Below are 22,043 nucleotides of genomic sequence, written 5' to 3' on the forward strand. Positions count from 1 at the left end.
GGACAAATATCATGCTTGCCAAGGAAGCAAATCCCCTGCTGCCGTAGCCCAGGTGTAATACAAATGGAGTCAAAAGAAGAAAAGTATAGAGTGTAAATCCTGAATTTGGGGGTCTTTTCTTCTTTCATTCTATCTGAGAGACTCAGGCAGCTCACTGCATGTGTTAAAACATCAGACCACTCAACTCTTTTCATTGACATCTGTGTTTGTCAAAGACTTTTACAGGAGAAATAATCTTTTTGCCTACCATATGTCATTAATGTATTTGCTTCTTTCCTGTTGCTCTGTTAAATGCTTGTATTTAATTAGATACTTTCTTTCTCATAACTCATCCAGTTCTTCTTTTCTCCAGTTACACATGAATGCTCAATATATTGTGTATGTCTCTGGTGTCCTGTTGTATTTGATAAGTGAAAGGAGATAAGGGTTTATTATATCTGTTCTTTATTTCAAGATGTGCATGTTACCAATTTTGAAATACTTTTAAGCTGTGATTGAAATAAATTAAATCTTCTGGAAAGAATCATCATGGCTTCCTGGTAAATATCAAAATAAAAGCCATCCCACGCAGAGCAGGTTATATTTGACATGCATTTACTGGCTAAGTGACATATCTGATTTGGCTCTTTGATTTGGAAAGAGGATTAGCCAATGTCTGACAGCTATTTTTCTATTTGTGAAGTATGAGCTTACTCAGTTTTAAGGGCTCTTTTAGGAAATTGGCTTGTACCTGTCTAAAAAGGTTAAGCACAGGATATCAATAATAAAACAGAATTTGTTCAGAGGAGGTTCCTTCCCAAAACATCCTTGTGGAATCTGGAAATTTCAGGGGTAAACAAATAAAATAAAACCTGCTCACCTATGTAAGCCTGTTCCCCTGGAAAGTATGTAGAGCACTGTGTTGGTTCCATATCTGCTTGAATAGTGAATAGATGGCCTTCTATAGCCCCTATATGAAATGGACCATGACTAACCTGTGCATAGAAATGTGTTTCCATGGTGACTCTAAACAAATCCTTATCTTCTCTCTGAATCTTTTTTCTCTGTGTCAGTGTTTAGCTGCATGGCGAGCATATTTGTTGACTGAACCATGTGTACCATAACACCATTTGTATTTAACACTGTCTCTATAACTGTTTGCGCTGCTGTAGCTGCTACACTGAAGCAACCATGCTGTTCTCAAGGCAGTCAACCCTTGATGATTTAGATGGACCAGACTCTATTCCTAAAACAAGTGAGCGCGCTCGACCTAGGCTTCGTAAAATGCAGAGCATGGATATGTCCTCCTCATCAGCTGACAGTGGCAGTATAGTGTCAAGGTGCTTAACTCATGCATGCTTTGTTCACTCCTTTACCCATACCATTGTTCTGACTGCAGTGTACACGGGTCTGTGTGTGCAGACACGTGGTGTGCAGAGTGGTTTGCATGGTTACAGGAAGCTTTACTCCCTCCTGTGTCGTGGCACAGTCTGAGATTCTAAGTCAGGGTCATAATCTAGGATTCATTTACTGTTTCACATCTTGTTCTGTTTTTTGGGGGTTTTTTCATCCTCAATTCAGGTATTTTTAACATTGTTCCACAACATTACGCTGAGTGTATAAAAACAGGCTGTATTTATTCAGCTGAAAAAGTGTCTTATTTTCAGAGTTACTGAGTCAGTGCTTGTTCTTAAATTGGAAGCTGGAAGTTAAGTTTCTCAGCTAATCAGTTTTCCTAAATATGGACTGAGATGTGCAATTTTAGAAACTAAGGCACCATTGTGCCAGTTTTTCAATTTTTATTTTTCTCCATACTGGAAAGATTTTGAAATATGTTGTGATTACTTTACCATTGATTTACAGTAAGGTATTGGAATTAAGAAAGAGAAAATAGCTATGACAAAAAAGCAAATAATACTAATATCCAGTGCAAGAGAATGAACTGTTCATAACTGTTCATTCACTTTTTTAGCAGGTAAAACCCAGGGATTTACATGACATTGGGAAGCAGCGTTTCAATAATTTAATAAATATTATAAATCTCAAAATTTATGTAATTTTGCATCATTGTTTTTCAGTTTTGAAAGTGTTTGACAATTTTTTTTTAATCAATCAGTTCTGAAATTGTGGGAGTCCCTGAATTTGTACATTTTAACTAGTATGACAGCTACTGTGAATCATCCAAACACACATCATCATAAGTGTTACATGGTCTAATTAAAACTCTGCTATAAATAACATGACCTAACATAGCCACAATAAGTTTGGAAGCAGTGTAAAAGGAAAAAAAAAAAAGAAAACTTAATTTTTAATTTTGGCAGAAGATGGTAGTGCCAGATGGCTTTGCTAATGCCAGTTTTCTCTAAAAGATTATAGTTTATGTGAAAATATGGCCCCATTAATTTCAGAGGAGCAATGCGAAATCTTGTTCTGTCTCTGTTGAGATACAGGAATATGCAGCCAACAAAGACACTGAATTGGTGTGTGGTGTCTAACATGTGGAGAAGGAGTGGAATTAGTCTAAAAAGAGAGAGAGGGGAGAGGTAAAAAAATACCTTAGAGGGACGGCCACAAATGTAATCAGAGGCCTGGAGCACCCCTCTCATGGAGACAGGCTGAGAGAGTTGTTCATGTTGGAGAAGAAAAGGTTCCAGAGAAACCACAGAGTGAACTTCCAGTATTTAAAGGCTGACTACAAGAGAGCAGGAGGGGGACTTTTTACAGGATATGGAGTGATAGGACAAGGGAAATGGCTTTACATTAAAAGAGGGCAAGTTTAGATTAGATATTGGGAAGAAATTATTTATTCAGAGGGTGGTGAGACACTAGAACAGGTTACTCAGAGAAAATATGGATGCATCCCTGTTCAAGTTCAGGTTGGATGGGGTTCTGAGCAACCTGGTCTAGTGGGAGGTATCCCCGCCCATGACAAGGGAGCTGGAACTAGATGATTTCTAAGGTACTTCCATACCCAAACCATTCTATGAGTCTATGCCAAACCAAGAGTAAGGAAGGTGAATCAAGCAAAGAACTGATCAGAGTGCATCAGAGAGCTGAATCCAGAAATTGGTGCATACAGAAGTAAAGCAGGCAGGTAAAGTAAAAGGGAAGACTGTACTGAAGAACATAGGGCAATCTAAAGGTAAGCAAGATGCCCTGTTACTGGAACAGTTTTGTAATTTTGTTTGTATTTCTTCATGCTAGCAAGTTACATCTTTTATTTGAATCAGAGTTGGTATGTGTGTGCTCAGTTCATGTTCCAGTTGTGTATAACACTCATACAGTGGTTGTTAAAAGCACTGTGTTTAGAAGGAATCCCATGGCTGCCTATCCTTCACCATGGAGCATATCTTAAATAGATGTAATAGCAAGTGTTGACTCTGTTCAGAACTCTGTTTGAACTACTTTCAGAAAGGTAGTGTAGTTTCTCTTGTTGATAATATTAATTTTCCCCTTGCTGGTGCTAAAAGATGGTGAATCACTGTGAGTTCAGTGGGATGGCATTTAGGGAACAGATGGACCCAGATGTTCCATCTGTTTAAGAGGAGATCAGGATGATGTCTTTTCTAACAGATCATATGAAGTTTGAAGGCCTGGGAATGCAATGAGGTTGCTCAGCTGTCTGCATAAAGGTACAATTAACAAACTTTTCTCGATCATGAGTTTTACAAGACTCGGCTGACTCTCTTCATCCATCTCCAACAGTGAACCCACACAGGTCACCATGCTCTATTCCCGTCAGGGGACCACAGAAACCATTGAGGAGGTAGAAGGGGAGCACGAGGAAGAAGGAGCTCATTCTGCAGCAAGGTTGGAGGAAGAGGAGGTGGAAGATTATAGCCTGGATTCAGAAGGAGCTGCATACACTCCTGATACGGATGTGCCGTTGTACTCCACAGTCGACAGCAATGCAGAAGCTCCACCTTCCTATAGCAAAGCTGTCAGCTTTGAACACCTTCCCTTTGGCTCCCCAGATGACTCAGCTGGGAAGAGCCTCATGATGGTGAGCCCGGACGACAGTCGGACAGACAAACTCGACAGGATTCTGCCCCCACTGACGCACGAGCTCACAGCTAGTGAGCTGCTCCTGAACAAGTAAGAATCAACCAGGAAAAATTGTTGATCACAGTGTGTAAAATTTTGTTATTACTTTGGGGTTTTGTTTCAGAACTAGCCTACAAATTCTGATGCAGATCTTGTGCTAAGTTTGGTTTAAGGGAAGAAGCTCATTTCCTGTGCAGTTGTTCTAATTAGAGATTTCTAAAGTGACTCAAACTCATCTTGGAAGGAATCTCTGCTTTCTTCTTAGATGCCATATTTAATCATTCTGATTAGCATTGAATTTCTGTGCTGCAATTATCTTGGGGTCAAGGGCTTTTCTAAATATTCTTTGTGGAGAGGGCTTCTCTTCTCCAGGCAGCTGTGATTTCAAATGAGTTTCCTCCAGGGCTATCTGGGAAAATGTTTCTCCTTTAATTATTTTGGATTACTGTAAGGGAAACTCTGATCTTTGGTAGTTTTTGTTCAAGCCAGTGGGAGCTGAGGGTTATGAAGGGACACCACCTTGCTAGGTGCTTTCGTAAAGGAGAGGGTGTTCCCTTCTTTGCCCTTTAGACACTCTGCTCACCAGCACAACCAGCACTGAGGTGGGGATGGTGCCACTGCACATCTTCAGCTACTCTCTGGCCTGACTTAGTTGGAGAGGGCTTCCCCAAAAGCAGGGGCTAAATATTAAAGCACAGAACTGCCTTGCAGTCTGCCTGCACCTGGAGAGAGAGGGTGTATAGATCTGACTTTGCCAGATGTAGTGTCTTGTCTTCTGGTTTTCCACAGTAATTTTTGCTTTTCAGTGAGATCCCTTCTCAGGCCAAGAAACTTTATTAAAAGCAAAGAGGGTTATGAATGTATATGAAAGTCTCTGCCATTTATATTTATTTGAATTATATAAATAGAAGATTGGACACATCTAATGTTCATGGGTATTTTCATGGTTCTAATCTTGTGCCCCTGGACAATTCAAAACATAGGTCTGGTGATGTACCTCTGGTTTTTCTCTAAATTCCTATCTGTGGTGATGAATCAGATGTGAATCCACACCGGTATCGGGTGATTTGCATGAGATATGTTGGTTGGGCAGCTGTAAGATAGCCGTGTTTGTAGAAGTACTTAGACCAGGCTGATTCTCTTTCTGAATAAATTAAAAAACAGCAGAACAGTGCTTCTAGTTATTTTTTCTGAAATTCTTGTTTTCTGAGCTTAGAGTCAGGCTATTTGATTATAATACCAAATTTCCCCCTTTTTTTTTCTTCCATTAGACTGAGCAGCAGATTTTAATACTTTTCAAAAGGAAAAATAGTAGCAATTTGAAAAGCAGCTCTTGTGAAGTTCATGTTCAGTTCATTTGTGCTACTCTGCTCCTCACAGGATGTTTCATGATGACGAGTTGGAGGAGTCAGAGAAGTTCTATGTTGGTCAGCCTCGAGTCTTGCTCCTTATCTATGCCCTGTACAATACGCTGGTGGCCCGGTCAGAAATGGTGTGCTATTTTGTGATCATTCTTAACCACATGATCTCTGCCTCCATGATAACCCTGGTGCTTCCCATCCTTATATTCCTGTGGGCCATGCTGTCTGTTCCTCGGCCAAGCAAACGCTTCTGGATGACAGCCATTGTCTACACTGAGGTATGCTGCTGGTTTTGCAAGCCCATGTCGAACACAGAAATCTGAAGTTGTAATCTTTGCATGGCCCCCTTGCTGATTTTGATCCCTGGGATCTGAGCTGGGCCTTTGGCCCTTCATAGTAATACAAGTATTTGCTAAAGTCCTCAGAAATTTTTGTGGTATGGAAAGATCATGTTAGTTATTTCCTTCATTGCAATGGGCAATATCCTTCCTGGCATGTAAAGCGGTTCTCACAAGAACAGATAATTTGCAAACTGTTCCTTTGTAATGGTTAATCAAAAACAGAATTCACTGTTTGTGATATCTCAAGTACCACTGAGTATCATCTGTTGGTGAATTTTGATTGACTTTATTACTGGAGAAACGTGAAGTGTTATGCCTCTGTAGTAATGAGTATGTTTGTTTATGTTCTCATAAAACTGACAAGGTTGATATATTTTATCCCTCTTACTGTCGTGAGGCTATTATATCTGACATGCTTATAAAACACCCCAAGTGTGTTGTGTTTCCAAACAGGTGGCCATTGTCATCAAATACTTCTTCCAGTTTGGCTTCTTTCCTTGGAATAAACATGTGGATTACACAAAGGATAAACCTTACCATCCACCCAATATTATTGGCATTGAGAAGAAAGAGGGTTATGTGCACTACGATCTTGTTCAGCTTCTTGCTCTATTCTTCCACAGATCCATTTTAAAGGTAATCTGGGTTCAGGTAGTTTCTTATTTTATATTTAATTTTTAATTTTTAAATCAGTCTTGTGATATAAAGAAGTCATTAATTTGGTTATCGGGACTTTTTTTTTCCATGAAAGGGTTATTGAGCATTTGAAGTGGCTGCCCAGGGAAGTGGTTGAGTCTCCGTCTCTGGAAGTGTTAAAGAGACATTTAGATATGGCACTGAGGGAAGTGGTTTAGTGGTGGATTTGGCAGTGCTGGGTTAACAGCTGAATTGATGATCTTAAAGAAATTCTGCAACATAAATGTTTCTATGATATCCCAACACATTGAATTTGTCTTCTCCCTTGTGAACACGTGACTGAGCTGAGCAATGCCTGTGATAAATACTGTGACAGAAATACAGGCTTGATATATTCTCTTCTTGTTTTTCTACTAGTGCCATGGATTGTGGGATGAGGATGAGAAAGGAGACAGCTCCAGTAATAAAGAGGATACTGATGATGAGCTCTCTCTGACAGGAGGCAGGAGAGGCTCTTCTGCCTCTTTGAAATCTGTCAATCTTGCCGCATCTGTGGAGTCCATCCATGTCCACTTCCCCGAGCAGCAGACTGCCATCAGGAGGAAGAGTTCTAGCAGCATATCCCAGCTTTCTCACAGGTCCAGCTTCTCCTCACACAGATCTAAGAGAGGTAAATGTCATGGCATTTCTGGGTTTTGAAGGACAAATGTTCATTTCCCATAGGATCATTCTACTGAAACCTTGGGCTGGTTGCTGAGGAGCTCCCAGGGCTACTGAATGCTGCTGCTTCTCAGTGATGAAATAGAATATGAACCAATGTATCTTCATGTTTGAACACACTCCAAGCCTTCCTAAAGTTCAAATGGAGAGCCATACTTTGTGATTCATTATGTTTTTTAAATGACATTAGCCAAAAGCTGGGAAAGGAATGCTCAGTGTGGCCCAGATCCAGAAATACTGGTCTAGCATAATCTCCAGCTAGAAGGAATGCAAAGCACATGTATTTTTCGTATCTACATTTGTAGACACTTGAATTAAGAAAATGTTTTTATTAGTTAAATTGAAACAGATTACATGTCTCATCTTGTAAAAAGGGCAGGAATACTCTAGCCTAAATATATATCATTTGAGGTGACTGAGTCAGATCAATCAAATACATGCTTTTATCACTAGTCTGCTTTCTCTTTTTATAGCTATTAATCAAGTTTTGATCTGCCAGTGATTAAACCTTTACTGGATGCTCTCAAGATTTTATCATACTGGGGGAAAAAAGAATTAATTTCAAAGCTTCTTTCAAATGTGGGAGTCATATGAAATGGAAGTCCCAAGATTTATTACTTTCTAACTTTAGTATTTAAACTTTTCTTTTGAATTGACTTCTCTTTCATTCCCCTTTTTTCCAGGAAGTACCAGTACACGGAACAGCAGTCAGAAGGGAAGCAGTGTATTAAGCATCAAGCAAAAATCTAGAAAAGAGCTTCTCATGGAAAAGTTTCGAGAACAGATGATCAAAGCCAAGGCTTTTACAATTAAAAAGTGAGCGATATGAGGAGTTGTGTGGGTTTGGGGGGAGGTTCCAAACAGTAAAGCAGTAAGCCAGCATTTTAAAGGGAGCAGGCTACTACTGATGTTAATTCAAGTGTTTGTTGTATGCAGATGTCTCACCAGCTGAACATCAGACAAATCAGCAGTTGTTAAAATAGCATCTGCCTGATAAAAAAGTTAAATATCCCTTGTGACCTTGGTTGGCTGTGTATATTTCTACTGAAGAAATCCTAATACAGTGGTTTAGAAGCAATCAGAACAAAGGACTGGTGTCTCTGCAGTCCTGTGAAGGCTGTCAGAGTAGATCTTAGATATCTTTAAAAACATTAATCATCCCACACTCAGCCTTTACTTTCTTCAGTGCAAGCTATGTGCTATTAAATCACATTGTGGTCTGTGTTGTTTTAGGACTCTCCAGGTGTACATGCCAATCAGACAGTTTTTCTACAATCTTATTCATCCAGACTACAGCGCAGTGACTGATGTGTACGTGCTGATGTTCCTTGCAGATACAGTGGACTTCATCATCATTGTGTTTGGATTTTGGGCTTTTGGGGTACGTCACAGAGGCATCTCTCTGTAAATCGTCAGCAGGATTTACATCTTTTAGATGCTAAATATCTTGCAAGTGTTTTTTTCCTTGACCACTCTTATATTTTGCTTTTCAGAAACATTCTGCTGCAGCAGATATCACCTCTTCATTATCAGAGGACCAGGTCCCAGAGGCATTTTTGGTGATGGTGCTCATTCAGTTTGGTACCATGGTGGTAGATCGAGCACTGTACCTCAAAAAGACTGTCATGGGAAAAGTCATCTTCCAGGTCATCCTTGTTTTCGGAATACATTTCTGGATGTTCTTTATCTTGCCTGGAGTGACAGAAAGGTATAAGCCTGATAAAGAAAGAATATGGGTGGAATACTGATGCTCTACCAAGTTCTTTGTATTTAAATTGGAGATGTTTATGCTAGGCTTTAGAATCATGATCAGGTTTCTTCTTTGCCTCATTTCTAAGCAGAAAGTTGGAATGCGTTTCCACAGCAGTAACTGTGGCCAATATAAGTTTGAGGAAGAATTAGTTATATAGGTACAGAAATATTCTCAGTTTAGGCCAAAATGTAAGCAGGTGAAAGAGAAATTGCCTGTAATTGAGTGATTAGAGCCTTCAGCTGAGACAATGTTGGCCTCTGATCCAATTCCCTGCTCCCAAGGCTGCTGCATGCTGCTTTAGAAGAGCGAGTAGAAAATGTCTCCCTCAGAGTAACTTATAACTTAGCACTTTCCTGAAATGTGTGAACTGTGGATTTAAATCTCCTTAAAATGAGGAATGTCTAAAATATGTGTCTGTTCTGAAGAGCAAATCTCTCCTCCTGTGCTCCTGCCACTTGGCTCTGGAGGTGGTGCGGAGGCAGTCACATGAAATTTTGTGTCGCATATCTGGTTAGGCTCACTCCCAAATCTAGCATTTGTCATTTACCATTTCATTTTTCATTTAACTTTTCATGCTCAGGGCACTGACCACTGCAGTCTGCAGTGCAGAGGTGTTAAGGTTCTGTCCATAGCATTTGGCTAACTTCCCTCTTCCTACTTTAAGTAGCCTTGAAGTATTTCCCTCACTCCATTTGCTGTCCATGGAAATTGAGTGTATCACCTGGGCACCTTATACTACATTAACAGTCAAGTTATTTTATTGGGAAAAAAGAAATAGGTTTATAGTGTAAAAGAAGACTGAAAAGTCTCACTTCCTCTCAAAAAGAAAGTGAAGTAGCAATTGTGCACAAATTAAAAAAAAAATTTCAAATGGATCTCTTATCTACTGCACATTGAGAATTGTTAGGAAATAAAATAATTTTGACTTTGTGCTTTTGAGAAATCTATATCAAGTTGTTAATATCAAATCTGTATCTGAAACATCCTGTGTTCCTTCTAAGTGAGATTAGAGCCCCCTGCAAATTTCTTAATTAAAATGCTTCTGTGGGATTTAATTGAAAATATTGGGTTATGGCTGGCTGGCAAATGCTGTCCATCATGAGGCATCTGCTGCAGATCCACTGTGCTATTGAATAACAACCAGAATGGCACATGTGAGGAGAGGCTGAGGGTTAGTTCAGTCTGGAGAAGAGAAAGTGAAGAGCTGTCTGAACTATTTGTTGGAATAAGACTTGAGTCAAGCAGGGAAGGGCAGAAACTATTTTCAGAGGTCACTCTATCTTAAATTTCTGTATGAGGTGCTGCCATGAGCACAAGTAGCCACTAAAGCTGCTTTGATTGAGCCCCTGCCCAGGACTCAGAGGATTGAGCCATCATGGGGGCTGAGGAAGACTGGTCTGTGTTGGGCAGCAAGAGACCTTCGGCATGCAGAGGGAGAGGGCACTGCCCAAAGCCTTCACTATTTTGGGAGCCTGAGGTGGCAGTGGATGATAGTTTTAGACTTTTTCACTCAGTGTCTTTCCAATACTCTTTTAACCCTGCCATGGGATCAGCAACCAAGGCCTTTTCACAGGACCTCAGGAAGGGGAAACTGCCAGGAGCAAAAAACCATTTCAAGCTAATTTGGTCATGCACAGATACAAAGCTCATAATTTTCCTTTATCTTTTCCTTTACAGGAAATTTAGCCAGAACACTGTTGCCCAGCTCTGGTATTTTGTGAAATGTGTTTATTTTGGCTTATCAGCTTATCAGATACGCTGCGGATATCCAACTCGTGTTCTTGGCAACTTCCTCACAAAAAGTTATAACTATGTCAACCTGTTCTTATTTCAAGGGTAAGCATAGATTTACTGCCTTTCTTCTTTCTTTTGTGTAATATGGATCTGCTATAGTGAAATGCTGCGGTTATTAATGACTTTTCTTCACAGACTGCTGGAAATAAGACAGTAAATTTTGTACAGCACTCCCTGTATATGCCATATGTCCCCTGTAGTCCACAAGAAAAAGAAAAATCTGTTTCTGGAAGGCAGACTTCATAAAATTCCATCTCTTGGTCTGAAACCAGAAGCCTGATAGACCAGTCAGCCATTCAGTCCCCTGTGAAATAAATAGACATTTTTAACACTTCTAAGAAATCACCTTTGTGAACAGAAATAGGGGCTACACATTGTGCAAGAAAACAGGTAATGTTATTAGTTCTGCAGTCCTAAAAAGTAATAAGGTGTCAAATCCCAAAGAGACCTTTGGAGCAGGTCTATCTGCTATACCTCAGCAGGTGAAAGGAATGGAGTGAAAGACAACACCCCTGAGAAATAGGAACTTAAAAATAAGCACAAAAGAAAATATGTTTGCTTTGAGAAGTGTTACACATTTGAAACTCCGCAGAAGTTCGGGGTGTTAGGACAAGGAACAGGCACAGCATTATCTCAGAGTGAAAGGTGGTTTTACACAAGCAGACCACATCCTCCATTTACACTGTTACAGTGGCCTTGTGATTAAGCCAGTTTGAAGCATATGTGTAATTCATAGAAAAAAATTGAGTCATTTCAGCCTTTTCACAGTATTTGCAGTATGGGCTTCTTGCATTCCAAGGAAAAGTTACAGAAGAAAGCTTTCCTCACATGAAATACTCTTTAAAGTGTGGGACTAGGAAAGGGAATGGTGCCCTTTTAACAGCTGCTCATTGCATGTTCATTTCCTGTTGATTCCTACCTTCTTCTGCTGTTTAACCCTGAGTCACAAAGCCCAGTTCCATATGCAGCAGAGGGCTGCCCACCTACTGCAAAGATGCCATGCAACACTTGGTGTAAGAAGGTGTAAAATTAATCCCACCATCCTGTAGAAAACGGGCACTCCTCTCCCGGGTCAGAGGAATCTAGGAAATCTTGTACTATTCCATCAGGGGCTCAATCACAATTATGGACATAATGATGCATAAGCATATTTATGGCCTGGCAAGAAGATCTAGAGTAACAAGCTATGGCAATTTCAGGATGTGATTGTATTTGTGCTTAAGAATCCCCAATTAAGCTCTTTTCATGTTGTCTTAATTCTCCCTCTTGTCATACATACACTTGCTGTGCTTGTTTGATGTGATGCCTCTGTTTCTGTCAAGTTATCTGCTGTGGTCTCCCTTCAGGTTCCGCCTGGTTCCATTTTTGACCGAGCTGAGAGCAGTGATGGACTGGGTTTGGACTGATACCACTCTCAGTCTTTCCAGCTGGATCTGTGTTGAAGATATCTATGCTCACATATTCATCCTGAAGTGTTGGCGAGAGTCAGAAAAAGTAAGGAAACCCTATATGAGTGATTCAGACCTTCTCTCCCCCATGCAGGAGGGAAGAGAAATAATCATGAGTCCCTAAATAATTGAGGAATCCGCCACAAAAAGTTTGTTGGAAGATATGCCTGGCACTTGTGGTTCAGAAATATCCAGACTGTTGGATACTTTATGTTAGTTGGCAGTCGCCACAAATGAAACTTCAAATGGCTTCTCTTTTGTGCCCAGCTGATTTTTCCACCATTAATGTGAACTCCAGAAGCATGGGCCTGCTGGTTTAATTGCATGCCTGGGTTTCAAGGCTGGGGTTGGAAGTCCTGGTATTCACACAGTCACACCCAGCTAAATGAGTAACCTGGAGTAGCAGGGAAGCTGCAGCTGAGGAGAAAGCTCAGTAGAAGGAAGAGCTCATGCCCCGCAATGTAGGGACACTGGGTTCATGTAACTGCAGAGGGAACTCAGCTGGCTCCTTTTTTCCAGGAGAGTCCCTGCACATCCAGAACTGAACTGCAGGCCAGATAAACCCACCATTTGTCTCACTGAAATTTCAGACTCTTTAAATCATTTAAGCTTCAGTTCAAATTAAACTTGCAAATTCTGGATTCTCTGTAACTGCTATAAAGATTGCAACCATATGCTTGCTCATTTTGCCAATTTTAAAAAGATATTAAACATTATTTTAAGAGTGACCAAACCAGTCAGAAATTCTACATCTGTATTGAAGTGGATTTACTTTTAAGTGTTACTGACGTATTTCTACTTTTATTATAATCCTGTCTCTTAATGGCAATGGCTTTCTAAGTATATCATGTAGATTAACTCAGAGCTACAGTGCACACAAATCATGCATATAGGCTTTTTCTCTGTGACTCCCACTTCTGCCATGAATGGAAGGAGTTCTGAAGAACTTCAGGGGTTGGGGAAGTAGTAACCCAGCTCTACTTTGGCTCTCTGTCTCATCACATTTTTTACACTACGATTCACATTATGTGTAGCAGAGATCTGTCATGAGAAGATTCCCATGTCTAAGCTGGCATGTATGTTCTAATGCCATACAGAAAAATAACTGTGTCACAACTTTACCACTTTATTGTTGAAGTATTTGGTTCTCTCTCTCACTGAATAGAATGCCTAAGTATTTGGACTGCTAGAGTCCCTCTGAGATGTTCTATAACATCATTAGAAGTGCCTGAACTAATATCCTCCAGACTAATAATAATAATAATAATAATAATAATATCCCTGCTGATCTTGATAGGATATTTTAATGAGAATACTATTCTGTAGCATGAGACAAATTACTTGATACACTGCTTTTGAAAAGTAAATAATTTGTTTTAAATATAGCATTGTATTACAAATGTAATATTCTCATAGGGCTTTATGTTGCAAACCAAGAACAATTTCCTGAAAGCCAGATTCCTGGGGTGTTTGAGGTGCAGTGCAGTACAGTCCATATTTATTTTGCACATGTGGTATGCAATGCATGGAGGATAAGCTACTAAACACTGTGGAGTTAAACCACAGTAAGAGAATTACACCAAAATAAATTACAGTGAAAGTAATACATTTTACAGGATGGTAAGAGTATTAAGAGTATTCAGTTGTGAGGCAAATAGCAGAGGACAGGAATTATGGGCAAGGCAGAACAGACATGCCATGTGATCTGCTTTGAAGGGAGAAGAAAAGCAGTCACTTTTGTTCTCAGAAGCTAAGAAGGAGAAGGATGTTACATCAGCAGTATCCAGACTTTAGGAATGGCAACAACATTTTTAACATTAATTAAATGGAGCCAGTGTAGAAACAGATTGGATCAAGCCTGTGAACTCTTAGAAATACTGTAAGTGAGGTGTGAAATGAATGTGGAGGTAGTGCAATATCAGAAATTTTACTGATTGTTTATGTCAGTTGCTGGCAAACAGTTTTCCCACTCCCCCCATCTGCCACAATATACAGTTTGCAGCATTTCAAGACCTGTGAGAGGAAATCTGCCTTAAGGGGTTCTGTGATAAAACTTTTTAGAAGTGCAAATACAAGAAAGTGAGTCCCTCATGATAGCAGTTTTTGGAACAAATTGTTGTATCGCTGTTTCTGTTATTGTTTTATATATTGTTCTTGTGAGTTCATGCTAGCACTTAGGCAAAAAAAAATCAAATTATCGTACCTAAATTCTTCTTTTTTTATGGTTGTGAAGAATCAAAATCACTGAGGTTTACAATATTTTTCACACTGGACACACATTATGGGTTCACTTGTCACTTCTCTCTGTTACCATCAGAAATTGGGTGTCTGTGCAGGTTTGGCTAAAAAAATCTCAAAATAGCTGTCATGATAATGGGGTAGCAAATAACCACAAGAGATGGGAAGCCTTAAGATCATTATATATTCACCCATCAAATCTTATGAAGTGTACCTTTGATAGAAGAGATGTTACCATACTGCTGTTTGCTTTTGCAGAGATATCCCCAACCAAGAGGCCAGAAGAAAAAGAAAGTTGTGAAGTATGGAATGGGTGGCATGATTATCGTCTTGCTGATTTGTATTGTCTGGTTCCCACTGCTCTTCATGTCTTTAATCAAATCTGTTGCAGGCATCACCAACAAGCCTCTAGATGTATCAATCACAATAACTCTAGGAGGTTATCAGGTAAAAAAGAAGAAACACTAAAAGCAAACTCCGTTTTTTGCTAATGCAAATATTTCCTTGTGCCATTTCTTCTTCCTTCCATTCAATTGAACTCTCCTGCTTTATGCAAGGTACCTGGCAAGCTTCCATAAATGACCCCTTTTGGGTTAAAGATATGTTACTTTATCACTGATGTAAAATATTATCCTCATTTTCAAGTTAAAACCAGCCTCTACTGGCAGTGGAAAGTAAGTTATCCTACAGGTCCACATGGTAGATATAAGGTAATTGTAGGCAGCTTGCATCTCAGAGGAAGGAGATTATAACATTGTCTTGTTGAATTGAGTGCCATAATTGTCTTGGACTGTGATGCACAGGATGCTGGACTGTGTATGTAGCAGCCAATGTGAAGTAAATGTGATAAGCATGTGTTCTTTTGTTTCCCAGCCTATTTTTACCATGAGTGCTCAGCAGAATCAGCTCAAAAGTTTGGATCCGAATGAGTTCAATGACTTTCTGAGAAGCTATAGGGGTAACACTGTAAGTGAAAAGTAGAATACCTCATTACTTAAAAATGTGCGCATGTTTCCATGGAGGCCTTTTGTGAGTTTTGTTTGTGTAGGTGTAAGTGGTCATCAGTGCTGTCATCAATTGGAAGATATTTCTATAAAGAGGATTTGCATGAAAAAAAGTTCAGACACATAATTTGTCAGGACAGTGCTGCGTTATGGTGAGACAAGTTACCATTAATGCAGACATCTTTGCACAAAATCCTGGAAGGCAGAAACCCTAAGTGTCCTGTTGTCTGAATGAAAGCCTACCCTCTAAATGACCCAAACCCTCAGGAGATGTGATGCTGTTTGTGTACTGCCAAAGAAAATGTGCTGTGGGGACAAAGCAGTGCCTTATGCACTTCGAAGCCCCATGCTCCTTTCTAGAGCACACATCTTTCAACTTCCAGTGGTGAATGGTGGTGCTGTCAAAAGAAAGTATGCATAGCCTAGAAATTTTTTGACATTAAAATGTCAAAAAAAAAGCATTTAAGCGTAGTCTCAATGCTTCATGGAGCAACATGCCCAGTTTCCACAAGTTTCTACAGGAAAAGGACTAGTAATTAGTAGGAGCTGTTGTATTGCTAATGTAACTAACATTTGATCAGATATAACTTTAAAAGAAGTGCTTGCTACTAGCTCATTAAAGAATTTGATATTAGAATTTGATCTTAGATCCTACCACCTAGCCCATGTACAATAGCGCTAATATTGAAACCTAGATGCATTTGGAAGTTATGAGCTTCGAGTTGGTTCATCCTTTGCAGGCACTTTTCTATGCAGAAAGATACTTAACAAAAGACAGAGTAAAATTTTAACTCGAGTTTAAATAGCCTCTACAGAGTTTGTTTCATGAACTCTTAGACTTGCTTTAGCCAACATGGCCATCAAACAATGAGGCCATTTTTGTTTTGCCTTTTTAGCTTGGCTATATTTTGTTGATTCCCCTTTCTGTCTCAAGCCCCAGCTGGTACCTGAGGAAAACAATCAGTGCACACCACTGCACTTACAATTAATCAAACATTTAAAAATCTGTCTGACTGGGAAATGTGGTTCTGTGTCTTGTGAATATCACTGCACTGAAATTTTCTTTTCCTCTTCTGCACCTACAGGCTGCCTTGCAGTTTCTAGAGGGCTATGCAAGGGAAGATATAACTCGAGCAGACCTGGAGGGAAATTCAAACTCTTTATGGACCATCAGCCCTCCCAGCAGAAATAAAATGATACAGGGACTTAGAGACTTGGATGCTGATTTCACTTTAGTTATTTCATGGACCATTCAGAGGTAATTAAACAAAGTTGTTATGAGATGGATGGATCATTTGCCAAGCATTAGCTCAGTAGAACAGGTCCACATTGCATTTTTGGTTTAGTTCTTTAGCAAATTCTATTGTATGGCAGAGCAAAAAACTGAGAGTAGGAGGGAGAGAGCCAGAGAGAAGTCTGTTTTGTTACCCATGAAAACATTTGTTGCCTGCAGTTCTCAAAAAATAAAGAAGTGGAGCCACTACCAAATAGATTATTTAAAATGTCCAGGTGGAATTTTCAATGGGGTTTGACAGGAAGGAAGAAAAAGCAAGAATTTTTTATCCAGTTTTAGGTGGGGATGTTCCAATTAACTGCCCTTAACAACAACCTTGCTAACATTTATGGAGAGGGTATTCACTTAGACCTAGTTAAGGCAGAAAACCTATGAGGAAATACAAACAGAAGTTCTTCATCCTCTTATTAAGGGAGTCTGGAAGTGACAACAACAATTTTTATGTGCAAATAACATAACAATAGCACAGATCCATTTTGTGGAGACCTTTGCTCATGTGAGCTTTCTTGCCCCAGTGAACTGACTTTACAGCGATGTTCTTGAAACAGACAGCCTGGAGTATAAAGTTTTTGCACTCAGGCTAGAGCGCACCCAGTCATCAAGGTCATTTGCTGGCTACTGTCTGCCAGACGGGGTTTCTGTAGATTACCAGATTAAATTGGAGTTAAGTCATCACTCCATGGAATCCAAGTTCCTTTGCACCCTTATTTACATGTTTCCTTGGAAGTAGAAGCTGGATTGTTGAAAGACTACGCACAAGAAGCAGGTCAGTCTATTTTCTGTGGGAGCTCTGGACATGCTGGGTCTGTTCTTCCACAGTCAGAAATAGGCTTGTAATGAATCTGCACACTTAATTCAACTTTATTTGACTTCCCCCTCCTCCCACCCCTTATTTTCCTGGAAGCACAAGCTATTAGCTGGTGAATTACATCATTCCATCATTTCTGAGGCTTCCATTAATTTTTGGTACTGCTACTCAGTTTGCCCATATGCTTTCATGGCTACAAGCACTAGTGCATGACTACATACACTAGTGCAAAGAGACATTTTTCACCCTCAGATTGTATCTTGTGGGATACTCTGTGAACATGAATGACTGAAAATGTTATGGACTTACCACAGTGACCTTCTGCTTGACTGCTGCCTTTCTTCTAGGCCAGGAGGCCACAAGCAGCAGTAAGGTAGGCCTGTTGTGTCACAGAGGCAGCATACACAATTTCTGCCTTTGCACATCATCTGCCACGGATGTTTCTCTGTAGCTCGCAGCAGCTGCCTCACCCAGCTTAGGTTATGCTCTCGTTGAAGGTTGTCAATGTGTTTTCCTTTTTACTTATAACAGGAATCTCTCCCTTGGTGCCAAGGCTGAAATAGCATCAGATAAACTTACCTTCCCACTAAAAAAACATACCAGAATAAATATTGCTACAATGATGGCTGAAAATCAACCAGAAAAGGTGTAAGTTATTTTCTTTTTCTATTTATATGCAAACTTTTCCCCTTTGAAGCCTGATTTCCTAAGGTGGTCAAGCTTGTGCAAATGTTTCATTTGTCTGCCCACTTATCCCCCTCTAATAACAGATGCCAACAGCACTGAAACCAAGTAATAGTAATAGTAAAGGTGAAAACTTGTTTCCTATTATAAATGTAGGCTGAGAGGACCCTGAACACATGATCATCAACAACAAGCATGGTGAAGCTATTAGTAACTTTTCTTTGATTTATTGGATAAGCACAAGTTCAGTATATTCTTAGTTCAACTCACCTTTGATTTACATCAGTCCAACTTGATCTGAGGATGTTGTATTGAAGATTTTTTTGTTCTAAATAACTATCTCACATTGTTACTCCTGAATAGTACTAGATTGGTGAGGAAGTGTTAAATCACTGCGGTCAAAGGGTAACATCTGCAGTTGTTTCTGACATCAGATCTTTTCCTGTGATGGAAGTTCACAAGGCATGCCCTTCATATGAATATCAAACATTATTCTACAGATATTGCCTTATAGCATTAACCACAGTGGTGACTCCTTTTAGATCTGAAAAGAGTCTGGCTCTTCCTCTTCCGCCTTCTCACTGGGGATTACTTTACAGCAGTAGTTTCTAAGTACTGCTAAGCCAACACATCATCCCTGAAGGCCACTTGTTCTGATTTGTGGCCAAAAGAGTTGAAAAGTTTAAGCTGAGACCAACTGGGATTGTGAAAACTCTGAGAGGTTCTTATCTGCTAGTAGGTAGAAATTAGATTTGCCTTTTTTGTGCACAGCTGTTTTTCTGCACCCACACACACTTGTACATACAAACAGACTGTTATTGCACATGTGATCATTGCAAATAAAAAATACTTGATGCCTCTTTTCTGCTGTGTGAAGACACAGCAATATTTCCTGAGGTGATGTAGGGCCGCAGAGGGTAGATTTTTCTCATTCATGGGAAGAAGTAATTAATTAATAATTCTCTCTTTGCTAAAGGCAAGCAGTAATGTAGACAATATAGCTGCATTTGCCTGTCTTGCAGTAGGTTTGTAGATTTAAGGTTTTTTTACTTGGTCATAAAGGAAAAATGGTTGTGATAATGATTGTGGAAAATGATAGCTATTAGCCATTCAGATACTTCTGCGGGAGGCTTTCTGCCACCTCTCCTGGGGCAATTCAGCTGCTGACCTTTTCTTGGACCTGCTGGAGTGATCAGAACGGATTTTCAATTGGCCACTCTTGTTCTTCTCAGTCTGGTGTATGCAATGTAGCCAAGTGTCACAGGATTTATCTGAGAGCTCCTCTTCCCTGGAATTTTTCAGTCATTTGAGGAAAATGTTAGGACAGTGTTTCTGCTTTTAATGAAATGTGTCTCCCTCTAGATACTGGTATTTATTCTCGCTCAAGATGATTTGATTTTGAGTCCTGTGGAAGAACTTTTACAAACGTCTTTCTTTAGAAGTTTGAAATCCACCTAAAAGCTGTGAAAATATTTCCCAATGAAAAATTTGGCAAAAATTCTTATTCTTTTCAGTGTTATTATCGAAACACCGAGCAATTCTGAAGTAATAGCTGTGCTCACAACATATTTTTCTAGCTTGTTTGCTACTGGCAATGTGCTGCCTTTATTATATACTTTATTGCTGACTATAAAAGCAGCTTTTTTTAAACAAAATATAAAGTCTGCATTCCATGCAAACACACGTGCCCCAGCCATGTGGAATTCATGGTGTATGAATGGTGACATTATGGACAGAACTCTCTGCTGAAGTTCTGAAAAAACATAGCTGAAAAATCCAGTTAATTTTCAGATGTGACATCTGAACACTGTGAAGTCATAACTTAACACAAGAATTACTGGGAACTGTGTATAGCACTGTTAGGTGTTTCTAAATTATTTTAGAGGTATAAAAATATGAAATATTTGATTTCTTATTTTTTTTCCAGAACATTAGAGGAAGTGTATCCATACTACATCAAGGCTCCTAGTGATTCTCTGGCAAAACCCATAAAGCAGCTATTGAAAGGTATGTCTCCACACCATGGAAAACAGAGTATGGTTTAAAGAAGTGCCAGGCAGCACTCACACTTGTACATTCACAGCTGCTATGGGGCACCTCAGTCTTAAATGCACTTAAAATGGTTTCTACTTGGTGTCTTCAAGCTTGAGGAGAGATAAGGTAGTACAGTATAAGGCAGAAAATGCATCTCCACATATTCTAGCTTTGGATTTAACAGTATGGACTCTAAGGATGAAGTCTGTCTCCTTCAAGTCTGCTTTAGGAACTCTTTTCCTTTGTTTTATGTGTAAGTGATTACAAGTTTCATTTCTCCACATCTCCCTGCTACCTTGCCATGAACAGTCAGTAGTTTTGCATGTCTGCAAATGCAGCTCCTCAGCTTAAATAATGGCACTGCATTATTTTTATGTTTTTTTAAGCTATTCCTTCTCTATTGGCTACAAAGAATCCACTTTAAATAACTCCTTGAATTTCAGAATCCATACAGGTACTCACAGACATACAGAATACGTGCACCCATGCACATACATACGTGTGAAAAACCTGTTGGGTTGGAATAGTAGGAACAAGTCTTTATCTAAGAGCAATTTTCTCAACAGAGGCTAAATTTGGAGTTTGAATGTAATAGTAGTAGTGCTATTTAGTATGTTCTTGTCAAGATTCATCAAGAAAAATAATTCTGAACCCAGCTCTGTCAGTAGACATAAGTTATGAGTGCTTCACTGTCATTGTTCAGGTCCCTAATCTGAGTTTCTTTGGAAGGGCTTTAATGCATACACTGCTAATGCACTCTCAGGAAGACCAGAGTTCATCTCCTGTCTGTGTGATCAGTATGCATAAAACAGGATAGCACCTTTTTGTTAATACAAGAGAATAATATCTTTTATATCAGACACAAATGGTTCATGGTGATAGTTTCCCTTTGAGATACAAAAGCTGCCTGCTATCCTTCCAGGTTCAATGTGTTTCTATAAGCCTGAAATGCAGAAGTGATGAGTGCTGTTGATATTTTGGCCTGAAAATACCAAAATTCTTTGACAGTTGTACAGAAGAGTATGTAGGTGATATGAAATATTTTAAATATTTAATGCAGATTCAGATAAGCTTTGCAGAAGAAAAAACATAGAAGTCTGGGTTTTATAATTTTGTATACAGAAATAATGTAAAATGGAGTTAGAAGAATTTTGCTTCTGCATTGTTCAGTCATTTTATAATGCAGATATTTGAAGTATCTGTCTCAAAATGTTTGATTTTTGCAATTCTTGGTGTATATATACTAACACTTCTTTTCTTCAATAGACTGCAAATGGGAAAATATTACAGTTTCCCTTGTCAAAAATGAGTCTGAAGAATGGTGGGTTTTGAATCAGCTTGGAAAAAGACATAAAACGCTTCATGAGAGTCTTGAACTCTTCATATTCAGTGATAAAGTCAGTCCACCAAGCCTTGGATTCTTGGCTGGTTATGGGTAAGAGGAAATCTTTACATAAAATTAAATAAAGTACATAAGATAGAAGTAGAAGTGACTATTTGCTGATTTGGGGGTATATTTTTTGTCATTGTTGTAGTGTTTGAACATTACAACATTTTGAAAAGGGGTTTTGTGAGATTTTCAAATCCATGTCTATTAATATTGTCTGTAGAAGGATTAATATTTGCAAGGTTAGTATTATACCCTGATAACTGCTCTCCAGTGGAAATAAAAACAGAAGCACCTTTCACACCAATTTCCTACTGAAGAGAAATAACTCAAAATTTGTTAGTTCAGCTGCAGGTCAAGTTCTGCCCGAACTCTGCCTGGTTTTGGTGACCTTCTCAATCTTGTAGCCAGGACCCTGGGTGTGAAAGAGTTATGAAATACATCTCCACAGACAGAGGAAGGCAGGAGACTAAGCATTCCCAGGAGATACACCCTTCTGGTAGGATCTTGGAGAAGTC

The 22,043-nt window shown here is 39.3% G+C and overlaps 1 protein-coding gene across 1 annotated transcript in view; it reads left to right on the plus strand.

The window, feature by feature from the left end:
* PIEZO2 (piezo type mechanosensitive ion channel component 2) overlaps positions 1–22,043 on the plus strand; it is a 236,222-nt gene that overhangs the window by 211,359 nt on the left and 2,820 nt on the right. Inside the window, exons 39-54 of the mRNA XM_031058868.1 lie at positions 1,152–1,319; positions 3,685–4,074; positions 5,404–5,662; positions 6,179–6,361; positions 6,779–7,031; positions 7,765–7,897; positions 8,315–8,462; positions 8,575–8,789; positions 10,512–10,670; positions 11,975–12,122; positions 14,573–14,761; positions 15,188–15,280; positions 16,404–16,576; positions 17,952–18,068; positions 20,032–20,111; positions 21,405–21,573. Coding sequence (XP_030914728.1) covers positions 1,152–1,319; positions 3,685–4,074; positions 5,404–5,662; positions 6,179–6,361; positions 6,779–7,031; positions 7,765–7,897; positions 8,315–8,462; positions 8,575–8,789; positions 10,512–10,670; positions 11,975–12,122; positions 14,573–14,761; positions 15,188–15,280; positions 16,404–16,576; positions 17,952–18,068; positions 20,032–20,111; positions 21,405–21,573 — 2,877 coding nt within the window. The remainder of the gene's footprint in view (positions 1–1,151; positions 1,320–3,684; positions 4,075–5,403; positions 5,663–6,178; positions 6,362–6,778; positions 7,032–7,764; positions 7,898–8,314; positions 8,463–8,574; positions 8,790–10,511; positions 10,671–11,974; positions 12,123–14,572; positions 14,762–15,187; positions 15,281–16,403; positions 16,577–17,951; positions 18,069–20,031; positions 20,112–21,404; positions 21,574–22,043) is intronic.

Source organism: Geospiza fortis, unplaced genomic scaffold (genome assembly GCF_000277835.1).
Source record: "Geospiza fortis unplaced genomic scaffold, GeoFor_1.0 scaffold100, whole genome shotgun sequence".
NCBI lineage: Eukaryota > Metazoa > Chordata > Aves > Passeriformes > Thraupidae > Geospiza > Geospiza fortis.